General features: G+C 43.0%; 1 protein-coding gene across 1 annotated transcript; it reads left to right on the top strand.

Annotated features, from left to right (window-relative positions):
- Window positions 1-590: 590 nt before the first annotated feature.
- Window positions 591-22,641, top strand: STX12 (syntaxin 12). Its single transcript, XM_018563840.1, has 8 exons — window positions 591-786; window positions 9,368-9,437; window positions 9,598-9,697; window positions 11,767-11,916; window positions 15,449-15,580; window positions 17,346-17,418; window positions 18,668-18,750; window positions 22,447-22,641. Exons 1-8 carry the CDS (start codon window positions 690-692, stop codon window positions 22,540-22,542), a joined length of 801 nt encoding a protein of 266 aa, XP_018419342.1. The 5' UTR covers window positions 591-689; the 3' UTR covers window positions 22,543-22,641.
- The last annotated feature ends 521 nt before the right edge of the window (window positions 22,642-23,162 follow it).

Genomic DNA, 23,162 nt, shown 5'->3' on the forward strand with positions numbered 1-23,162 from the left:
ATGCTCCAGTGTGCCAGCCATGTTTGCCGTTTCCATTGATTATACAATCAGATTGTAACATGTGTAGTAAGCTTTAAACCAGGCAAGGACTCCAACTCACACTGTTCAATTTATCAAAACTTGAGCAGACAGAATCTGGAGCAGTTGCCCATGGCAGCCAATCGGCATCGCTCTTCAGTTTGCTCAGGTAAGACTTGAAAATGAGACAGAGAAGCTGATTGGTTGCAGTGCAAATCTGCTCCAGATTCAGGTTTGATCAATTCCCCCCCAGTTATTTAAAGCCAGTTTTTAATGTCCCGCTCTTTGATGCCAGCCATAATTGACAGAAGACCTCATCTAGGAAGGTACCCACACATCAGAAGCTCCAGATCACGCCATAGTTTCCTAGCTCCAGTAACAAGGACTTGATCTGCCTATACTTCACTGAGTATAATGACATTCCTAAGTGACTCCTCATCACACACATTCACTAGCTGGTACACTACACATCAGTCACTGCTCCCATCATCCATCACACCACATGACCAACAGCTGATGCATAGACACGCCCACAAGCTTGCCCTCTTTTTTCCTGTTCGCCGAGTGACGTCACCACCCAACCTCGCCTATCGGGCGTAGCTCGGCGCCTGCGCACTAGTAGAGTGACCGGCAGGCTAGACGGATCAGAGACGGCCCGAACACACGGAGAGATGTCCGGCCAGTGGCAGCAGAGCGGGGCCCGCGGGAGGGACTTCAGCAGCATCATACAGACATGCAGCGGCAACATCCAAAGGATCACGAACAACAGTAAGCATGCGCAGCCGTATGTCTGACATCAGCGATGGTACCCTGTCAACAATGACAGCAGCTGGGAATATATCATGGGGGCCGAGGGTGTCATCACATGTTATTTCCATATTCCTTGCTATAGCCGATTGGGGTAATGTCGGTCCTTTTGTGCTTATTATGGATAGGATGCTTTGCAGTCACCTGTCTGTAATATATTGCCTGAGCTTGCAGTCCTTCGATCTCCTGGTCATTGCTGTAGATTGCTCAGTGACTAGGAAAGCACATGATGGAGTATCCCATCATGTGGTCTGTCCGTGGTCACTGTGGTCATGTGATGGCTCTTGTCACACAAGTAGTCCTGGCTGGAATTTTCAGAGCTGTCCCCATGAATAAAGTCAGGGCAGAGGGGGACATTTTTCCTTTTCAGGATTCTAGATGCTGGAGAAGATAAAGAGGGATCATTTATAAGAGACCTCACCTTTCCCTTTACATAGATCACCAACAACTGTTTATTCAGTGATATTTATCATTGTTGCCACTGGGTAGCCCTGCCCTCGAGGTCCAAGCTCTGTTGGCCCATCTCCACTGAGGCCATGTTTCGGGAGTAGTGGCTTGGATGTGTTTAAATATGTTAAAATGGAACCTTACCCACCAATTTAAAGTAGTATTAAAGATCAAACAAATATACATTGCCCAGCAAAGTATATCTTTACATTTTTGCCCAGACACTTAGGCTGGGTTCACACCTAGGCGTATGGAATATGCGTGTTTGCAGCACGTTTTGTGCCGCGCGTTTTTACAGCGATTTGCGGTCAACCCGCAATATCCTAATGGATACGTGTGGCAAATACACCACAAAGAAGCTCTTGTACTTCATTGGGCGTAGGGCGTTTTACAGCGCGTTCCTACGCGCTGTGAAACGCTCAGGTAGGAACCATGTCAATAGGCAGTCATTGGTTTTCACATGTTGGGCGTTTTACAGCGCGTTGTAAAACGCCCAGGTGTGAACCAGGCCTTACTGTCATCATGTTTGAGAACAGCTCCAACTCTTCTCAGCTTCCATGAACCTCCTGTCCAGTACAAGATCAGAGAGAGCTCATTCTGCAGCAGCTGTCCGTCTACTAGCTTGGAGGGAGAGTAGGGGAGTGACTTGCCATGTCTGTGTGTTTGTGGAGACGCACACAGCTTATTAGCACACACCATGGTGTTTCCAGGACCCTGCAAGGGAAAGGAGCCACCCTAAGACCCCATTCACACTGAGCGACATGCAAATCACGCGACTTTGAGCGACGTTGAGCGACATGTCACGCGATATCTTCCTATTGGGCTGTATGCAATCAGGAGCAATATCGCTCAAAATCGCTCTAAAAAAGGGTCATGTAGAAGCGACAAGCTACCAGCGACGAGCTACAAGCGATATTGAGCGACATTGAGCGACGAGATGTGAACAGCTACATTGAAATGTATTGGTGAAGCTACATAGAGCGATATAGTGCGGAAATATGAGCGATATCGCTGCAAAAATCGCGCGATAAATCGCTCAATGTGAACGGGGCCTAAAACAGGATAGCGGGGCCAGTGCTCTGCTGGTTCTACAGGAAATTAAAATGTTCAAACATCAAGGAGCTGCATCCATTGTAAGGGATTCAGTCAACATTTGAAATAGCATCAAATCCTTTTGAATTTAATGTCTCCTAAATCTTGTACTTTTGAGGCACACCAACTGTCAAGGTTGCCAGTGTGATTTATGTCCACTCTCAACCAAACTTCAAGCCCTGAGGTGGCTGGTGTCACACCTGATCACATTGTGCAGCACCATGGCAAATGCAATCCAAATAGAGGCTAACATGGCACCTTCCTTGGCTGTAAAGGATAAGGGGGTATAGTTCCCCTTTAAAGCCACACTGCGAGCAAAATTAAAATTTACACAGTGCGCTGGTTGTGTACATTTCCATTACAAATCTGGGCGTTATAGGTTCTAAAAAAACATTGTTTTTGGAAATAAAAATTCGAGTGGTGCATGTCTGTGGTGGAGCCCGGATCATGGGGTTGGTTGTGTGAGATGCTTATGGGTTATTGAAAGAAGAATTCTGGGTAATTATTTTATGAACCCTTCAGTGGGACTATCCCACTAGCAAGGTTAAGTGCTCATTTAGGTCTAGTGTTGAAAATAAGAAAGTTATGCTTGCCTGATCCTCTGAGCAGGCTTGCTCTAGGTCTAAGGTCCTGTAAATCATCACATTCTATTCACCGTGTATAGAACATGTGGAGGCCGAGGAACATACCAATGCAGCAGAGGGAGAGACGCTGGAGACGCCACTGTCACAGCTGGCCTTCTCCGAGCATTGGGTGAGTATAAGTTTGTTGTTCTCCTCCCCAGACCAAAAGGAGCTGTTAACCCTTGCACTGCAAGGGTTAATAAAAAATAATCACCCAGAGTTCTTCTTGAACTCTGTTTTCTGAGTGGTTGACGAGCTATTGAGCTGTAATCAATTTTCAGTGGTTTTATCCTTCTATCCAATGCGGAACCCTTTATTATGCTGTAAACTTTCCAGAAGCAACTCCGGCATGTTTTCCCCATTTGCAAGCCATTAGCATGTCATAAATCTGTTGACACACCCGGGCTGTACAGGCCATTATGTGCAGTAGTAATTACTAACAAGCCTCAGTGACAAACCTACGTACGTTACTTCTATCTCTCCTTGTATATGTTTTTTCACAAGAGCAAATAGGTCATAGAGAAAATGACTTTCTTATCAATGTGAGCAGCGTGACTGCAAGTTTTCACAGGTAGAGGTTCTGGAATATCGGAATGTGCACAGGAGAAGGTCAAGCTGGTGTTCTAAATCGGCATCCTCGGGCGTAGTCTGAATATTCCCCTTGTCCAGTGAGATGCAAAAGTATTCAGGATCTCGTGAGATGGTAAATGGGTGCCCACATAAACCTTTATCCAGACATTGCCATTGCTGGGCGGCTCCTGCAAATGCTAGCTACTTGTCTGCCTCTAGCTGCACGAATGAAGTCAGACCTCCTGATTTACATACTTGTTCCAGATCAGTGAGTCAGAAAATAGTAATGATTAGATCAGGGTTCAGAATTCACATACTGAGTTCTTATTCTTGGTCAGTGAATAGAAAACAAAAATGAAGATTTGGGATCTTGGTTTCAGCCAAGGAACTAGCATTTTTTGAAGTGGGTCACTAAGACCCCCATTCACACCAGGGCGTTTCAACGTGCTTTATGCACTTTTTCTTAGCACATTTAAGTCATTTTCTGTTCATAAACCATAGCGTTTTAAGGCGTGTTTTCAACTTGTTTTACAGTTGTCCAATGAAAAGCAGTCTCGGCTGCCAAAGACGCGCACAAACACACAAAAATGCGCTGATCAGCGCGTGTCTATTGAAGTGTATGGAGCAAAAAGGGCTGATAAGTGCCACAAAAGAAGCTCAGGGACTGTTTCAAACACTAGGCGTATTTTGACGCGCGATTCAGCGTGTTTGTGTGAACGGCCCCCATAGGAATACATGGGACTTAATGCTGCATGCGTCTCAGCATGGAAAAAGCCACGTGATGAAATGCCCCAGTGTGAACAGGGCCCTATGGTAACTTGTGTATGCATCTCCTAACAGGTTCCCTTAATCACAAAAATAAATTGATTATTAAAAATGTGTTTAGTAGCCTAAGGCTTCGTTCACATGGGGTGTTCTGGGATCCCTGCAGCAAGAACCTACACATTGCTCAGGTAGGAATCCCAGGTGATGCAATGGCAGGGTGACAGCAGCTACATCTGTACAGCGGCCGCATTCAGCAATTTTCTTTTATCTTTCGTCCAGCGACAATCATCTATCTGAAACCGCTTGTAATCCTACCATGCAGACTGCTGCTAATAGATGTGGCCACTGTCACCCTGTTATTTATTTGAACGGTTACAGTGGCCGCATCTAAATGGGGACACCTGCCACAGGAATCCATAGGTTCTTGACTTGGGAATCCCAGAACGCACCATGGGAATGAAGCATAAAGATGCAAAGCACTGCTCAAATTTCATCGAGAGTCAGCACATTTTGACCATTGCGCGGCCCCGCCATTTGACAGAAGTCAATTTTCAAGTCGACTTTTTTGTTGGAGAAACTTGTCCAAAAATCTTGGCTGAAAAGTGTCTACAGCAAATCAGCTGCAGCCATTGTTTTGGGTCCGACAGTGTCACACCCACCGTTGTCAGAATACAATATTCCAGAGGGGGTTCCCCCATCCATGATGTTAGTAATCGAGAGTATTTATCCTCGTTCAGTCCTGTAGGGCTGAATGAGAAAAAACTATCAGTGCATGGCCAGATTTGCAACTGCACTGTTTTGCATACAGGGCTAGAAAAATGCCAGGAGCTGGGTAGCCAAAGCTCTTTAGAAATTTACAGCTGGCGCCAACCTTTTTGCGGTTTTCTCTAAAAAAAAAAAAAATTAGAGTAAGGAAATTAGACATAAAACAAAGTACAGAAATTGGAGAAGTTATTTTATCTACTATATACATCTATACACACTAAGGAGCCATAACATAATGACCACCTGCCTAATATTGAGTAGGTTCCCCTTTTCCTGACCTGTCAAGGCCATGGACTCCACTAGAGCTCTGATGGTAGGCTGTGGGATATGGCACCAGGCTGTCAGTAGCAGATTTATTTAGTCCTGAGGAAGTTGTGAGGTTGTTTTTCCAGCACATCCCACAGAAGCTCGATTGGAATAAGATCTGGAGAATTTGGAGGCCAAGTCAACACCTCGAACTTGTGTTTTTCAAACCGTTGAACCATTTTTAAAGTGGGGCAGGGTGCATTATCCCCAAGTAAGCGACAGTAGGCTTTAAATATAATTATAAATATATTGCAATAGCACTTTATAAATCACTTTGTGCATTTGCAAGATGTGACAGACCTCTTGTGCCTCTAATTAATCTTGAGTTTAAATGATGTTTTCATAGCCATTGAGCAGACTAACAGCCTTGTTACTACAAAGCTCTCTTTATATTGGAACTGTTCCTGTCCTACACATGACATTATGAAATGCCTTTCCTAATCAGGAACTGGTCATTGTTGGGTTTTCTGTCACCTGCCCGGTAAAACACTTTGTATGTGAGCGTCAAGGTTAGAGCAAACCGTCCAATGTTGCCAAGATCTTTCCTGGCTGCAGCACGGCTCTGCGCGGTCAGCATATAGTGGGCACTAGCTATTGGGTCACAGGAGGACATTAGGTAATGTAATCCTTTGACCCAAAAGAGCACTAAAGCCTCCCCCCAAAAAAGGTTTGGCTTTAGTTCTCTTTTGATTTCCCAGTTATGCCTTAAGGTGAACAACCAACAAAACAAATGAAATGGGGCTTTTAGGCTGCGTTCACACCTGACCGTTTTGTAGGGCGTTCTACGCTCGACGAACGCTCTACAAATCGGTCAAAAATATAAATTGCATTGTAGTCAATGCCCTCGTTCCCACCTCGCCGTATTTCCGCCCGTCCCTAACGCCCTACAAAACGGCCCACGCCTGAAAAGGTCCCGGGACTACTTTGGGCCGTTTTGTAGGGCGTTTTCCTTTGGGATACAGCCAAGTAGCCTTTGGAATCACACGACGGTCGCGCGACTTTTTTACCGCGAATCGGTAAAGACAGAAGCGCATATTACAATACGCCTAGGTGTGAATGGGGGCTAAAGGTGTTATACCCAGAGTAAATGGGACACAAACACACACATCAACATCACTAATAACATTTATAGTTGTTTGGGCAAATAGTTATTTAGAATACCGCCTATATTAAAACATCTACTAAAAACATACTCCAATCACAGCTCCCATTATAATGTTGTTAGGAACTTACCCCATAGCATAACACCCCCCTGGACCACACAGACACTTTGGGGGGAGTTTATCAAAACAGGAGCAGATGTGCATGGCAACCAATCGGCTTCTCTTTCATTTTCAAATCTTAACTTTACAAACTGAAGAGTGAGGCTGATTGGTTGCTGTGCACATCTGTTCCCCTCGTTGTATATAGTAATATCCATCTGACTAACTTCTTTTTCATCAATACAAATACAATATATTTCTTAACCATAATATTCATCTTTATATCTTGCGTCAATGTGCAGTGGGTCCAGCTTTCTATGTATTTCGCTAGAGCTTCTTCAGGAAGATCAGAGGTAGCCATTTTTTGAGTCAGTCCACATGCCCAGGAAACATCTCCCATCACTGAGGAGACAGAGGGAGTAGGAAGTATGCAGGGATGATCAGGTTGCAGGCATCCGGTAACATTCCATAAATAGCTTATTTTGGATCGTAGGCTAAACAAACGTTTCTTGCCAGTTCCTCCCAGCCACGCCGTCCATCCGCATCCTCCAATCTCCCTGAACGAATCGCCCGCTGCACCATAACATGCCGTCCAAGCCCCACGGTGTGCGATGTGTGCAGCCAGGCCAATGGTTTGTTTACAAAGAGAATAGATACCACCTCTGAAGGATAGTGAGGTGGAAAAAGGAGGTTATACTTCAACCAGTATCCATAATTATTAGCCTATTGGCTTACTTTATTAGTATATAGAAAAAGATTTAGTATAAAAGAGTACAAACACAGCACCATCGTGACAGCAACTCACTAATAAAAATTGACAATGTTGTCAAACATATCACTCACTAAAAAACACATAGGAACAACACCGTATTTTGGATACACAAAAGTGTTTATTATGCAATGAGAAAGGAAAGCTGATCCTTGCAATGTATAATTTGCGGACTTTTACAAGGAGAAAGTCAGTCCTGTTTTTGGTCAAAAAATCCCACGGTTATTTATATATTGCTTTTCTATGCACCCATACCAACGGGATGATTATTACGGTATCAGTGGAGCTGGACATTTCTACAAGTGGCGGCATTCCATGAAATAATAAAGAAAGAGGTCCAAGATATGGTGTTGTTCCTATGTGTTTTTTAGTGAGTGATATGTTTGACAACGTTGCCAATTTTTTATTAGTGAGTTGCTGTCACGATGGTGCTGTGTTTGTACTCTTATACTAAATAATCTTTTTCTATATACTAATAAAGTGGACCAATAGGCTAATATTAATACTGGTTGACTTATAACCTCTTTTTTTCTGCCTCACTATCCTTCAGAGGTGGTATCTATTCTCTTTGTATGCATATAGGTTATCAATCATACCAATTGTTGTGTATTTTCATACAGCATAGTGGTAGTGTATTTTCTATTCAATGGTTTGTTTAGCCTGCAAGCAACAACATTATAATGGGAGCTGTGATTGGAGTATGTTTTTAGTAGACATTTTATATGTTTTAATATAGGAGGTATTCTCAATAACTACTGTATTTGCACAAGAAAACTATACATGTTGTTAGTGGAGTTGTTGTGTGTTTCTGTGTCCCATCTATTACATAAATGGCACCTTTTTAAAAGCCTTATTTCAATTGTTTTGTTATATAGTTTGGTGTCTTCGTTTCTCTGGTGGTTCAAAAATATTGTATACAGTGACTCACAAGGTGATCTCATTTTTCTTGTGAATTTTTTCTTTTATATTATAATATATCCAGTTAGAGGAGTTGGGACTCCCTTTGCTGCATACTGATATCAAATCAACTTGTATTTGTTGGCTAAACAAACATTTTTTGCTTTTACTTCCAATTACTGTTTACTTCCAATTACTGTTTATTCACTTAAGTGAGGCAATGGTGATGTAGCCCTGGTTTCACAGATGCATTCCGGGAAGGTTACATCACCAGTGAAATATCTGTAAACTGCAAAATCTCACAAGACTTCAAGGAAAAACATTTTTTTTCCCTTTTGATGACGTGCACTGTCACATGTTCTAGTCAGATGTGCCAGAGTTCCAGGAAGTAAAGGGAGATGGATTAATCTGCCTTGAGTGAAAATACCCTCCATGTGAAGAATGGGGAGGAAAAGAAAAATAAGATATGTAAAGAATAAAAATCCGGCAATTATCTAGAAGTATGCAGATTGTCATTACTAAACATTTCTAAAGGTGTCTTTGGGGTAAGTGGTTTTCCCCATAGTTCTCCTAAGGGTCATGGGAGGACATATACTAGCATCCTCCCATTACCCAAAGCTCAGCATATCGTCAGCTACAGCTTGCGGTACACTGAGGCCGCCACAGCCGGGACGGATCCCGACATTACTGTCGAGATCCACCCAGCTGCGTGATTGACAGCTGACTCTGCCTATCTAGAGGCAGAGCCAGCTGTACCTGCCCCCTCCCCCGTCCGTTCCGCCAGTCAGCGCTGGATGATCAAAGCGGGGAGGGGGGAATCCCTGCATGGAGCAGGGATTCTCTGCAGGGACAGGATCGAAAAGTGAGTGAGCGACGGTATGTGTTCGCTCCCTTCCGATCTATTGAGCCGACGTGTGACAATTTCATTGTCACACGTCAGCTCGAACTATGAAAATCGCTGGCCTCATAGTTCTCCTTTTAAGATAAAAGTGAAGGTAAGGTTTTGCCCTTTTGAACGCTACATTGTGACTCACCCGCACCTTTTCTTTTTAACGTTGCTTTTGTTAGTTCAACTCTTAAAAGTGTTTATTTTCTCTTTGTTCTAGCTGCTCAGATACAGACCTTATTAAATCAGCTTGGAACCAGTAAAGATTCTAGTAAACTTCAGCAGAACCTGTAAGTAAAGTGTGATTTGTGTTGATGTTGCTTTTTTTCTTCTTACATTATACTTCAGATCCATCTTTGTTGTTTTGTTGTTGTTGTTGTATAGTGGCAAATGAGCTCTGATGTATAAATGGCATGTCTCCTTAATCCAATTTTTGTAAACGTTATGCAGAGAGCAGATTCAGCATTCCACTAATGTCTTGGCGAAGGAGACAAACACTTACTTGAAGGACCTTTCCTCAGTTCCTGCTCCGCTGTCTCCTAATGAGCAGGTAAAAGCAGATTTTGTTTTCTTTTCATTACATTTTATAGGAAATTGATGCTTGTTTACTGTTTCTCTGGTATACATAAAGTACCGAGATGTTAGTGTGTTCCTGAGAACATAGTAAACTACAGTTTCAGGGAGTTGGATTCCCCAAAATAGACTTGGGGATTCTCAAAAAGTTCTGTGCAAAAGTGGAAATACACTTTTAACTTTAGTCAAATTTGACCCCCTCTATGGTTGTGTCCCCATTCACACAGCATAACAAAAATGTTTTCCCAAGTGCTAATTTGAATCTAGGTTCAAAATGAGGCTCATGCGATCAGCAGCGTGCAGGATGTACTGTACAATACATTGACAGTTGCCACCTCCCACAGCTGTTCCCAGGCCATTTGCATGTCATAGCACATGCTATGATTACCTGTGGGCAGTCGCACCGGGATGCAGACTGTCTGCGCCCAGGTGTGATTGTCTGCAGGTAGTGGCAGCACGAAATGAAAATTGTCCATAGGCGATGCGTTAAAAGCATTTACCACTCATCACTTCAGCGTTAACGGCGTATTATGGCCCTAGAATTATTGCTGTCACTCTGACGTTCGCGGTGATACCTAACGTGTGGTGCGATCATTGTTTACGTACACGTGCATTTGCATGCATAGTGGGGGTGGCAGGGTTGGTTTAACTTTTTATATATATTACAATTTTTTTTTACTTTTTTGTCACTTTTTTTTTTTTTTTTCTCAACTTTATTGCTTTCATACAGGAGCGAACAAGCCCTATGTGATAGCGTTTGGAGGTGATAGGTTCTCTTTATGGAGACATCAGAGGTCTATTTGGATGTCTCCCCCTGGCCTCCAATACAAGGGATGGAGCACAGCATTGTGGCCCGAGCCCCTGTGTAGCCAGCTTTGTGAAAGCTGTAAGCAGGAACCACTGTGAGCACAGCGCTTCCTCACCCCCTGATCACAGAGCAGATCAGGGAACAGATGTTCCCCAGTCTTCTCCCACTCTATATCCTGAAAGTATTTGTTGTGGTCCCAGGTACCCCAGAGGAGTAGGGGACCCCATGAAAACAGTGGGGGGGGGGGCCCATGCAGGCTGCTACAAGTATACAGCTGCGCAGATCGCATGTACAAAACAAGAATCGCCTCCTGAAAGAACAGTACCAATATAATGACTGCAGTTGCAGCCATGATCTCGGTGTAACCACTTCAAGACGAGGACGTAGGGGTATGTCCTGAAGTGGTTAAAGTGGACCTGTCAGTAACTTTTCAAGTCTCAATTAATACATTCCTGACATGTCACAGCTCTGCTTTTTTTCCAATAAAAAGCCTTCCTTGAGCTCCAGCCAGTGACTTTACCAAGGCTGAGACGATGTATTCAGCATGCCCCATCCAGGAGGAATCATTTCCTCATGTTCTTCTTCCCCCCCAGTAATCAGACTGCAACATTGTAACGTTGTAGCAGATCACAAGGTGAAAGGCTAAAGCAAGGGCTGATTTATGTTAGACATGTGAACACAGCCAAGAGCTGCACAGACACCAGGATGTGTGTGATTGTATCATTTCTGAGCTGGCATCACAGTCTAGATGCTAAGTAGATGCTAAGTCTGGATGATGCCACAACAAAGGTGGCACTGTCCTTGAAAGCATTGAGGGGGTGAATACTGTGATCTATGCAAGTGGTAATAAATACCTGGAAGTGTTACACTAATGCATCACTTAGCATGCTTCATTTAACATAAAAATAAATCTAATGCGAGGTCCACTTTAATGCAATCTACCGATGAGGGCTCATGCAAGTGGTCATAAAAAAATAAACATGCTGCGTTCAGATCCGTGCAGAATATAGTTTTGTTTTTTTTTAGATCAGAACACGACAGTATTGTATATTATGGACCCATGCTACAGCTGTGTTTGCAGTCAGTAACTGTGTGCTGCATACTGCTGCCTAAAATCCAAGTAGAAAATTCTGCATCTGTGGTCAGCATTTCCGTGTAATTAACACATGTAAACACATACATAATACTTGGCTTATAACATGTTCTACAGTAATATCTCTCCTATTTTCATCTTGCAGCGTCAGCAGAAGCTGCAGAAGGAGCGTCTTATGAATGATTTCTCTGCTGCACTTAACCGTTTCCAAGCTGTCCAGAGACAGGTGTCTGAGAAGGAAAAGGAGACAGTTGCTCGTGCAAGAGCTGGATCACGTCTGTCGGTACGTAGTATAGTGCTAGCCTAGTCGTGGTGGACTGCTATAATACTGTAGGAAAGACCTAAATATGTTTTTATATCAGCTTTATTTAATGGAGCATTACATACAGTACCCTAGCAATTGCCTTGAAATGGATTCACACCATTGTATATTGTCTTTTTTTTTTTTTTTTTTTCACAAATTATTTAAAAAAAATAACGACACAGAAGTGATCAAAGATCACTAGGGTGCAGCATACTTTTATTTTATTTTTTAAGGAGATAAACAAGAGCTATCCTAGCAAGATCCTATTAAAAAGTAAGGAATATTTGAAGCGATCAGGGGTTAGTAGTAAGCATTACAGAGTTAAGGGGTCGTTGGGAAGGAAGGCAGAGTTTAGGGGCAGGTTTCGTTGTTCTGGGGAATCGTTGGGTGGTAAGGCAGAGTTTGGGGGGGGGGTTGGGCGGTAAGGCAGAGTTCCAGGGGGGTTTCCTTGGGTGGTAAGGCAGGGCAGAGTTCGATGGAGGGGGGTCGTTGGGTCGGCGGGGCAGAGTTCGATGGAGGGAGTCGGCGGGGCAGAGTTCGATGGAGGGAGTCGGCGGGGCAGAGTTCGATGGAGGGGGGCGCCAGGGCAGAGTTTAGCCTCGCCGGCTGTTAAAATACCTAAACAGTGCCTGCATCTAAATGAGTGCAATTCATTGGGACTTGTGTGGCAGGAATTTGTCCTCAAGCTCCCTGCAGACCTAAGTTGAGGCAGTACACAGGTTACAAGGGGCATTGGGAGGGGAGCATGAGGATTCTGGGAAATGCTGCCAACTTTTACCATGATTACAACTAAATGTGAATTGGCAGTTTTACCAACTTGTGGATGGCTAAAATGGAATGCAGACTTCCTCACACGAGGGCTTGCGTACCAACTAGGTTATACCAAATTTGAACAAATCTGAAGTTTCCATCTACCAATATTTTTATTTTTGATGAGTATAAAAAAGGCGTTTTATAATTGATTTGCTATACATTTTAAAACAGTGAAAAGCTTTTAAATGTGTTTTTTTTTTTTTTTTTTTTTTTTTTTTAGGGAGCAGCAGCAGGAGAAACCTAATTCCATGTTTCTTCTAATTGTACGATTATAGAAATAATTTGTTAAAGAGTATGTGTTATGAACTCATTGGCCAGAAAAATAGAAACATGTTAGAACCATGAACAATGAAATACTTTGTGTATTGCCATGTTAAATGTCTTGCTGTGGAGTGAAGATTTGCCATTATGGTGCAAACAATTTGATGCCTCCTATTGTCACCCACCAAAAGCCTTCTCTCATATAGCACACTTTCTAATTAGTTTAGCCGAGTTTTGCAGCATTTATTACTAATATGCACTAAGATTACCAGACAAATCCATGCTCTTGGCAAACCGGCTTCCTTAAGATCACCACACACCTGAAAATCTGATTGTACAATATATTTTCATCTACCAGAAACTATGTTCAGGGGTGTGGAATTCCTATCGCCCGACTCCTTGGGCATACAGTTCCGGGCGCTGGGCGGGTAGTTTTTCTCTACATTTAGCCCTGCTTAGTACAACCAGGGCTAAATGTAGAGGGGGGAGCCGTTTTGTACAGGTTATCTTGAGCCGCTTAAAATCACTTGTAAGCAGCCCTATTGTCACTCCTCAGCTCCGCACTCCATGGCCTGTCCCTCCCCGAACATTGCCTCTCTCACCGACCACCATCTGTCACCGCCTGCTGCCACAGTCACTGCCCTCCCGCCCGATGCCTCTCTCCCTGATGTGATTTTTGGGGTCCCCCGCTCCCCTGGGGGCCCCGGGACCTACGTTCTCCATTCTGCTCTGTGTGAACACTGACACAGGAACGCTGCACTCGCAGCCTTCCTGTCACAGGAGTTCCAGCACAGTGCTGTGCTACTCCTTTATTGGAGGTGACAGGTTCAATAAAGAGAATCTGTCGCCTCCAAATGCTATCACACAAGGACTTGTTAGATAATAAGAGAGCAGTCACTTCTACTGCAGGGTTAGGCTTTCTATTTCTAGGGCAACTGATTATATCACTAACCTCACGCCTAACAAGAACAGGACAGAGATTGGTGCAGACAAACATTTCTCGAGAACCAAATACAATCTGGGCAGAAGTAAAAATCGGTGACAAATATAGAACTCGCCTATTAAAGATGGTCTGTACTGAGAATATACGGAGGCTAGCATTGCTGACCTCTCCTGCTAAAAGGACAAGGTTGTAAGCAGAGGCGTAACTAGAACCTTCAGGGCCCCGGTGCAAGAAACCACGAAGGGCCCCCCCAACCCCCCACTGCCATGGCACCACATGGTTAACAGGAAGGATGCCGAGGTCTCCAGCAAGCGCGACGGGATTAACGAGGAAACCGGCATTTATTTACAAAGTATTTGTTTGTAATTGTTAATTGTGACCGTTAATAATATGCCGTCCATGGCAGTAAATGATGGATGGCAGTAAATGATGGATGGAATATTATTAAAGGTCACAATTAACGATTTAAACGAAATACTTTGTGAATAATTCCCGGTTTCCTCGATAATACTGGTCTGTGCGCAAGCGCAGATGCTGAGGTCGGCAAATTCGACTACGTCGGCGTTCTCGACAGAACACCGGGCATTTTCACGGTATGAGTACTCAGTGCCCAGTATTGTCCAGTAGTACTCAGTGTCCAGAAAATGCCCAGTATTGGCACTGCATCCCTACTTAATATAATGCATTGCTGGGACTTGTAGTCCTACATAGTTGGAGCTATTCTGCATTACTGTATAATCATCATACATCAATGCAGAATGCCAGCAGCTATGCGGGACTACAAGTCCCAGCAATACATTATAATAAAAAGTCAGCTATGCAGAATATCACCAGCACCCCCCACCAATTTGTTTGTAATTGTTAATTGTGACCGTTAATAATATGCCGTCCATGGCAGTAAATGATGGATGGCAGTAAATGATGGATGGAATATTATTAAAGGTCACAATTAACGATTTAAACGAAATACTTTGTGAATAATTCCCGGTTTCCTCGATAATACTGGTCTGTGCGCAAGCGCAGATGCTGAGGTCGGCAAATTCGACTACGTCGGCGTTCTCGACAGAACACCGGGCATTTTCACGGTATGAGTACTCAGTGCCCAGTATTGTCCAGTAGTACTCAGTGTCCAGAAAATGCCCAGTATTGGCACTGCATCCCTACTTAATATAATGCATTGCTGGGACTTGTAGTCCTACATAGTTGGTGCTATTCTGCATTGCTGTATAATCATCATACAGCAATGCAGAATACCAGCAGCTACGCGGGACTACAAGTCCCAGCAATACATTATAATAAGTCAGCTATGCAGAATATCACCTGCCTCTTCTTCCTTGCTGGGCCCCCCAAAGTGGCGGAACGCCAGGGTCCGGTCGCAATTGCGACCCTGGTAGTTCCGCCAGTGGTTATAAGGTTGTCTGTCAAGGATGATCCACATGCTAAGATGGCCCCTATATTTCTGTTCTTTAACTGACCATGCCCATTGACTTCCCTTCTGTCCTGAAGACTAATTGTTATGTGTTTTTCTTAAGCAATGAGGACTGGAACCAGATGCAGGACCAGGAAGAAGATCTTGGAATTACAGAACAGGACATAGAGCTTATAAAGGAGAGAGAAAGTGCCATCAAACAATTAGAGGTTGGAGTCTGTTCCAAATAATTTGTGTGTGGCTCTCTTGTGTTGTAAGGCAAAGGATTGTATGCAAAAAGCAATTACATTGCTTGGAATGCAGTTTGTTCAGGTTCATTGTAAATCACAGAAAAAACATTCCAGCAGAAAACACTTTTGAGATTGTGAACTCAGCATCTTTGTTGAATTGTTTAATTATCCTTAGCATCCATTAAATTGCCACCATTGTTACAATGGACAGAATCAAACACCGCGCCAGCAGATTTTGGTAAGAGAGTATTAATCAATGATGTTCAGGAGTGCAGGGCGATAACGGGGCGGCTCTCACCAGGTTCAGAACAACCTCAGCGCTGCAAGACAAGACACAGAGAACGCCTCCATCGCATACAAACTTTTTAATAAACGAATAAAAAGATGGTGTAAAGGTACTCGTATTCGTTCAAGAAGCTTTTGGACGATTTCCTGAAAAACGGTAATATACAGGGGTACAGGTACTCCTAATAACAAGATGACACAGGGACTCTTGCAAGTGTGGCAAGAGTTTTAAGCATCACATGAGATTATCCAGTAGCATTAGTGGCAGAAATATGTAATAAGATGGGAACCATTTTTAGTAAGGAGCAATAAAACCATCTTTTTTTTCTGCTAGGTGCTTGGCTGTGACTATGAGGATTTCCAAGTATCTGATCTTTTGTTGTTTTTGTGGCCTTAGATGTATGTCTCTATGGCACTATTGCAAAAAGTAGGTCATACTCTCTAAGGCCGGGTTCACACCTAGGCGGCATCATTTTAGCATGGTTGTACGCACGTGTTCAACGTGCGGATATTTGCACGTTTATGCACATTTGTACTCGCGTACATGAAGACGAGCGTTTTGACTGGCATCTTAAACATTGTCGGCAACTGGACCAACGTGCGTACAAGTTGCGCAAAACACATGAAAATGTGCAACATGCTTCTGCTGCACGTTTTCGGATGTGTTCATTGAAGTCTATGGGGCAAAAAAACGCTGTTAAACAGCCCAAAGAAGTTCATATACCTTTTCGGGCGTTTGGTGTTCATTGTGTTGGGCATTCAGAAGTGCTTTATCAACTGCTCAAAAATGCCTAGGTGTGAAGCAGGCCTAAGGAGTCTATTTATTTATAAACAATTCGCAGAGCCGTTTACCTTGCAGATTTCTGTGAACATTTGTTCTGTGTGAATAAAGGCAAAAATGTTCTTTTCAGGTAGAATTTAATGTGGTGTAATACTTCATTATGGCGACTAGGTTATGCTGAGGAACATAGGACTTTTTTTTTTCTTTTCCCGGTGTATGCCAAATCTACACTTTTTTTATGTATAGTTCATTTTAAGTAAAAGAAAGATACAGTGGAAATCAGATGAAGTGTTTCTTTCTGTTCTCTACGTTGTAGGAATGTCACCAGCACACCAGTCCTTTTTAGGATAGCAAAAGCTTCATTTATTGAAGTTCTGTGTCATACGAACAAGCGCTTTCGGGACCACACAGGGTCCCTTCATCAGGTATTGGCATCGGCAATGTTAAAGCCTGATGAAGGGACCCTGTGTCCGAAAGCGCTTGTTCATATGACAAAGAACTTTAATGAATTAAGCTTTTGCTATCCTAAAAGGACTGGTGTGCTGGTGACATTTCTACAATTTGCTGATTATTTGCGGTGCCATCCGCAGTCACTGCGAGTACCCCCCATTACAAGGGACTTTCACTAAGGAGTGCAACAAGGAAAAGTATTTATTTTCTTTTTGTTTTCTGTCACAGGCAGACATTCTTGATGTTAATCAGATTTTTAAAGACCTGGCGGTAATGATTCATGATCAAGGAGAAATGATCGGTAAGCATCTTGTAATATTGTGTCTGTAAAGTACTCAGCTGGAAAAATGGTCATACTGTTAGAAATTCATTATGAAAAATTATTGATGAATCTGACTAAAACATTAAAGTGTATCTAAAGCAATTTTGTTTTAGTTTTGGATGTGTCACCAGGAAAGGAAGTTAAGATATCTCCCCAATGGGACACAGGTGGCAAAATGAAAAAAACAAAAACCTGGCTGTTTTTAAAATGTGTCTCTAGGCAAAACTTTCTTACATTTTGGATAGCCTGGGGAAAGGAAAGACTTTCAGTCAAGTGTTGTTGTTTTTTTTTTAACTTGATGTCTTTGTCCCCATTGTAGAGATTCACCCCTTTTTGTACTGCCGACCATTGTCGCCAAGAAGGAAAGTGGGGGAAATCCAAACTTTCATAGTTGCCTTTCAATTGTCCCAACTGTCTTTGTGTGAAATTCGACTCCCTTTTGGAGATTTCCTCTAACTTCCTGTTGTATCTCTGGGACAGTAAGCGGAGGGAAATTTCCAGAATGGTACACAGACGGCAAAAAATAACCTGAAAGGTGTTTTAACAATTACCTCCTTCTATTCAAAGCTACAAAAATGTTTTGGCTATACGTACACTTTAACCTATACGTACACTTTAACCTTTTCCTGTTCTAAAACTAAAGTTACCTTAAACTCAGGAATTAAATCTTAAAAATGCATTCAAGTAGCTTAACTATTAACAAAAATGGATCTTATTTGTGTATCACTCAGCTGTATTCATCTCTAAATTTGTGCTGACACTGTCCTTCCTTCTGGAGGGTAGCTGCTTTTGTTTCCAATGGTCCCTTGAAGCTTGTAGCGTGACTACTTTAACACACAGGGACCATGGGGAACAAGAGTAGCCACCCTCCAGAAGGAAGGGCAGTGTCAGCACCAATTCAGAGATGATTTGAGGATTTACAGCTGAGCAATACACAAATAACGAAAAGTATTGTTAATAGTTAAGGTATTTGCATGCATTTTAAAAAAATGTAGCTCCTGAGTTTCGTGTCACTTTAAAAAAAAGTTTTGGATTTAGGTACACATGGGGATGTAGGGCCTGCCATATGACCCACATATGAACCCTATCTTTGCAAAATGAGGGAAGGATTGGCACAATTGTAACTATTTCATGAGAAGATATTAAATAGATGATATCAAACACAGAGGACTGTACTGCATATGTTTGATTCAATGTGTCATGTGTATGTCAATATGACCTTTTGCAGATAGTATAGAAGCCAATGTTGAAAGTGCTGAAGTTCACGTAGAACGAGGGACTGACCAGTTACAGAGAGCAGTGTATTACCAGGTAAGTACGAGTCTGGAGCATATTGCTTCACTGTGTACATCTTAAAGCAAACCTGTCACTACAAAGTTTCGTATAAACTGACACTACTGTGTGATGCCAGGCAGTGAAAATTCCTCTACAATGTGTCCCAAACATAGAGAAGGCAAGATTTGCATACTATGTTTTGCCCAAGTGCTTTTCAGAGGCTGAAGCACCTGCATTGCATTTATTGATATGTAAAGGGGATGTCCAACCACTGATATCACATGATTGCTGTTCTTGAATGCTTAGATTTGGGATATGGTAAGAGAGGAGTCTGAACAAGCAAAAATGACTAAGAACAGCCAAACAAGTACTGGAAAGTGTTTAGGTGACTTATGGAAGGATGGAAAGGATTAAATAGACACAGCAATAGTGGGCCCCCAGAAGATGTTACCCAGAATATTCTAGTATGCTCAGCACATTATGGGCGACTTACCTTACAGACAATACCCTCCAGCACTGCAATGTCAGGACTTCGCCGGTACTGCCATCTTCGCCTGGTCTTTGGGGTTTAACGTCTTCAGCCTCTTGATTGGCTGGACCAGGATGGTGTAACTCCCACGCATATGCACAGGAGTTACTTAATTTCCACACAGAACCATGCTGAGCTTGTGCACTGAACTGCGCATTTACTGCTCAGTCCACACAAACTCTGGCAGGCAGGAAGGGAGCATTTATGACAGAAGAGACAGGGTCTCTTCTGTCATTAAAAAAAAAAAAAAAACTAACTGTCCGGGTTTTTTTTGTTTTCTAATCCTTATTGTAGTTTCACTTTAATAGCAACTTCCTGTTATTGAGAATATAAATACATTTATAAAATTGCCAATCAAAATGGACAGTAAAAAAAAAAAAAGTTACACAAACTAAAATAGGAAGCCGATAAGACACAACATGTACTGTAACTATGTGCTGCAGCCAGCTTATAGGAAGAGTAGCTGGATTACACCCAACAGCTGTCGATAAGGGAGAGCAGCATAGAGCATCATAATGTAGTAAATAAAGATGTATTAAAAGATGTAGTGGAAATGGATATCATAAGGGCACATTCCTTCCCAAAAGTCCTCTCCCTGCGCTGGCTAGAAAAATGCTCTTGGATCAAACCACGAGTACTGCTGAGAAATGCACCAGTCCCATGTGTAGTGTTCCCACCTCTTTCTTCAGCAAAGGATCACAGGGACGCATTTCAAGAAAAACTTCCCTTTCTCCGGCGGAACCTGCTGCAGCAGCCTGTAACTGTACCTTGCAAATCCAAGCATTAAAACGGCACACTTTTCAACATTCGTACAAAAATATTTAATTCTAATAAAATGGGTTGATAGACTTTTGTGGCTTGATGTGAGGTTTTACATATTCAATATTTACAACAGTATCTGAAGACAGACAACACATATACTGTACACCTATTCTGCATGTAGCTTGTTTTAGTGTCCTTTCACACCTGTTTACACACAATAAGCCTTGTTTCAGTGTACTTTTCTACATGGAAGTTTGTGGGCTTGTAGCATATCTATAGATAGATAGATAGATAGATAGATTATGTGGGTTCCAGATCAATGCAAAGTGGGAAGTGTTCACATTAGAATTTACTTGCCCAAATTCTCCGATACTTACCCCCGACACCAGAACTTCCAGTCAGAGGGAGATTTCCATCTGACCGGCAGTGCCGCGAGGGAGCAAGGAGCCGGTTTCCCGTCTAATCAGGAACCCGGGCGGCGGGTTATGACCCGCTTCCTAATTTGGCTAGGAAGCCGGCTTCACTTGTTGCCTAGCAATAAGTGAAGCTGGCCTCCTAGCCAATCAGGAAGCCAGTCGACATGTCATGACCTGCCTCCCGGCTTCCTGATTGGTCAGGAAGCCAGGCTACCTAGCAGCAAGTGAAGCCAGCTTCCTGGCCAATCAGGAAGCCAGGCTGCCCTGCAGCGTCACGAGGGAAGGGAAGTGAAGCGTGTGTACTTTCGATAGAACACCGGCTTCCCAGGCAACGGCTTCCTGATAATCTGGGCCCACGGATGCCGGTATCGGTATTCGGCTTCGGGGAGTACAGAACAAAATAAAAATTGAAAAACCGTTATCGGTGCATCCCTAGTGGACATGAACAAAATGCATGATATCTGCAATTACCATTACATTTAGTGAGCCTGCTTAATCCTGTTCCTATGATGTGTGAGCTATTTTGGCTCTTTACTTCTAACCAGCACACATTTCTGCTGACTAGCATAGTAATTATCCCATTAGTATGCTAATTCTATTTTAGAAATAAGATTTCGGCTGGAAAACACTTTGTGCCATTTAAAAGGAACCTGTAGGAAGTGAAATAAGGACATGATGCCACCTTATCCAGCATTCAAGCAAAAATACCTTTGTATGGGCACAGCATTTTCGCTGTCCTTTTCAGGACATGTCTGCGGCAGCTGTTCATCTGAAGAAGGACTTATACATATCATATTTAGTTTTAGTCCTGCCTTGTGCTCCTTTTATTGAAACTCTTATCTCGCCAAAGAGGATTTTATTTTGGCCATATTATGTTTTTCAGCTGCAGCCTAGTCAACAATTTGCTGGGCAGTACAGATTGTAGGCTCAGAATAGAATTCAATCCTGCCGTGGAATTCTTAAATCTGATTTAATGTTGCATCAACCTGAGAGGAGAGGTAGTGGCACAGATTCTGGAAACGGATGCACCCGTTGCACATACAGTATGAGTAGCTGTGTGAAATCTTGCTGCAGGGGAGCACATAAAACTCATGCCAAGGTATATTAAATGGACTTAATGGAGAACTATGGGGTCAGTGCTTTTCCCCATAGTTCTCCTAAGGGTCACGGGAGGACACAAACTAGCGCCCTCCCGTGACCCAAAGCTCAGTAGCTCGCGGTATACTGAGACGCCGGGACGGATCCCGACAATACTGTCTGGATCCACCCAGCTGCGGGATAGACAGCTGGCTCTGCATATCCAGAGGCAGAGCCAGCTGTGCCCGCCACCGTCCGTTCCACCAGTCAGTGCTGGAGGATCGGGCAGGGGAGGGGGGGGAATCCTGGCAGGGAGCCGTGAGTAACAGTCACTGCTCTCTGCAGGGATAGATCGAGAAGTGAGCGAGCCGCGGTATGTGTTCACTCCCCGATCTACTGAGCCGACCTGTGACAGTTTAATTGTAACAGGTCGGCTCAGATTATGAGGCTGAGTGAAAATCACTTGCCTCATAATTCTCCTTTTCAAGGGTCCATTCACACAATAGCAGTGATCACTGCTAGGGCACATAGAAAACAATTTATATGTGCGCTGTTCACACCACAACGTGGGTGTGAAGGACAGTGCTGCAGAAAAAGGCAGACATTGCGAGTTTTCTGCAGCACACTGGACCTCACCACAGGTCACCGCGCAGTGGAAATGGAGTATACACATTGTACACTACCGCTTTGAATTAAAAAAAAAAGAAAATGTAAACCATGACCGTTGTATCACACACTCCCAAAGCTACCACGGCGCACTAGCTCTCCTGGTAAAACAGTGTTTTAGTGGACAGGCTAGTGTGAATGGGTCCTTAGTGGAGTTTACCATAGTTGCAGCATTTCCTTGTGTGCGATTGACATTCGCTGACTGATTTCACTTGCTGCCTGAAATTGCTATTTAACTCTATGGTTCTCTTCTTTTTTTTTTCTTTTTTTTTTACCCCCCAGAAAAAGTCCCGGAAGAAGATTTGTATCTTGGTTCTCGTCCTTGCCATTGTAGCTATAATTCTGGGCTTTATTATATGGCTGTCTGTAAAATCCTGATCCGTGCACTTCAGCCTATACTGGAGGACCCGAATCTCCTAAACATGTCTCCCACCTTTCTGTATATATTGAGATCCTGCTGTGCAAAAAAAAAAAAAATCACCAACCATAAATGTGAAAGAGACAGTATTCTGAAAGCACACAGAAAGGGGATGCAAGCAAGATCTTGCATAGAAAACTACAGTAGCTGCACAGACTGAAGGTATAACAGCTAGTCTGAAAAAGAAAACTAACCTATTTACTATGCAGTTGACCTTCTAGTCTGCCCAATAGTACCTATAGCCATTCGTTGTATGATACACTACGCTGGTCACTGCCATTCAGCTGCTGGGTTCCTGAGTGCTGTATTGCAGACCTTTAATACATTCTGGCTTTTTCTAATAGCACCGTGCAAACAGTGGTGAGGAATAACAGCCAATCCTTACGCTTCTAAAAGCTTATTTTCCATTGGTTACCTTAGATGACTGGATATCATTGCTTTTTGCACTGTGTTCTTAAAGAAAGCTCACTGTAGATAATGTCTTGCCTATTTATTTAGATGACCCTGTGAAATATTCCTCTAGTTTGTGCTTGGCTACACAGGTCTTATTGATCAAAGTGAAGGAGGAATCATTTCTTTC

Source organism: Nanorana parkeri, unplaced genomic scaffold (assembly GCF_000935625.1).
Source record: "Nanorana parkeri isolate BGI_ZX_2015 unplaced genomic scaffold, ASM93562v1 scaffold705, whole genome shotgun sequence".
In the NCBI taxonomy this organism is placed as follows: domain Eukaryota; kingdom Metazoa; phylum Chordata; class Amphibia; order Anura; family Dicroglossidae; genus Nanorana; species Nanorana parkeri.

Excerpts from the sequence above, each read along its gene's own strand:
- STX12 (XM_018563840.1), top strand. The coding sequence starts at position 690 with ATGTCCGGCCAGTGGCAGCAGAGCGGGGCCCGCGGGAGGGACTTCAGC. Across the intron at positions 9,698-11,766 it reads CGCTGTCTCCTAATGAGCAG|CGTCAGCAGAAGCTGCAGAA; the intron begins GTAAAAGCAGAT and ends TTCATCTTGCAG. Across the intron at positions 15,581-17,345 it reads GTGCCATCAAACAATTAGAG|GCAGACATTCTTGATGTTAA; the intron begins GTTGGAGTCTGT and ends TTTCTGTCACAG.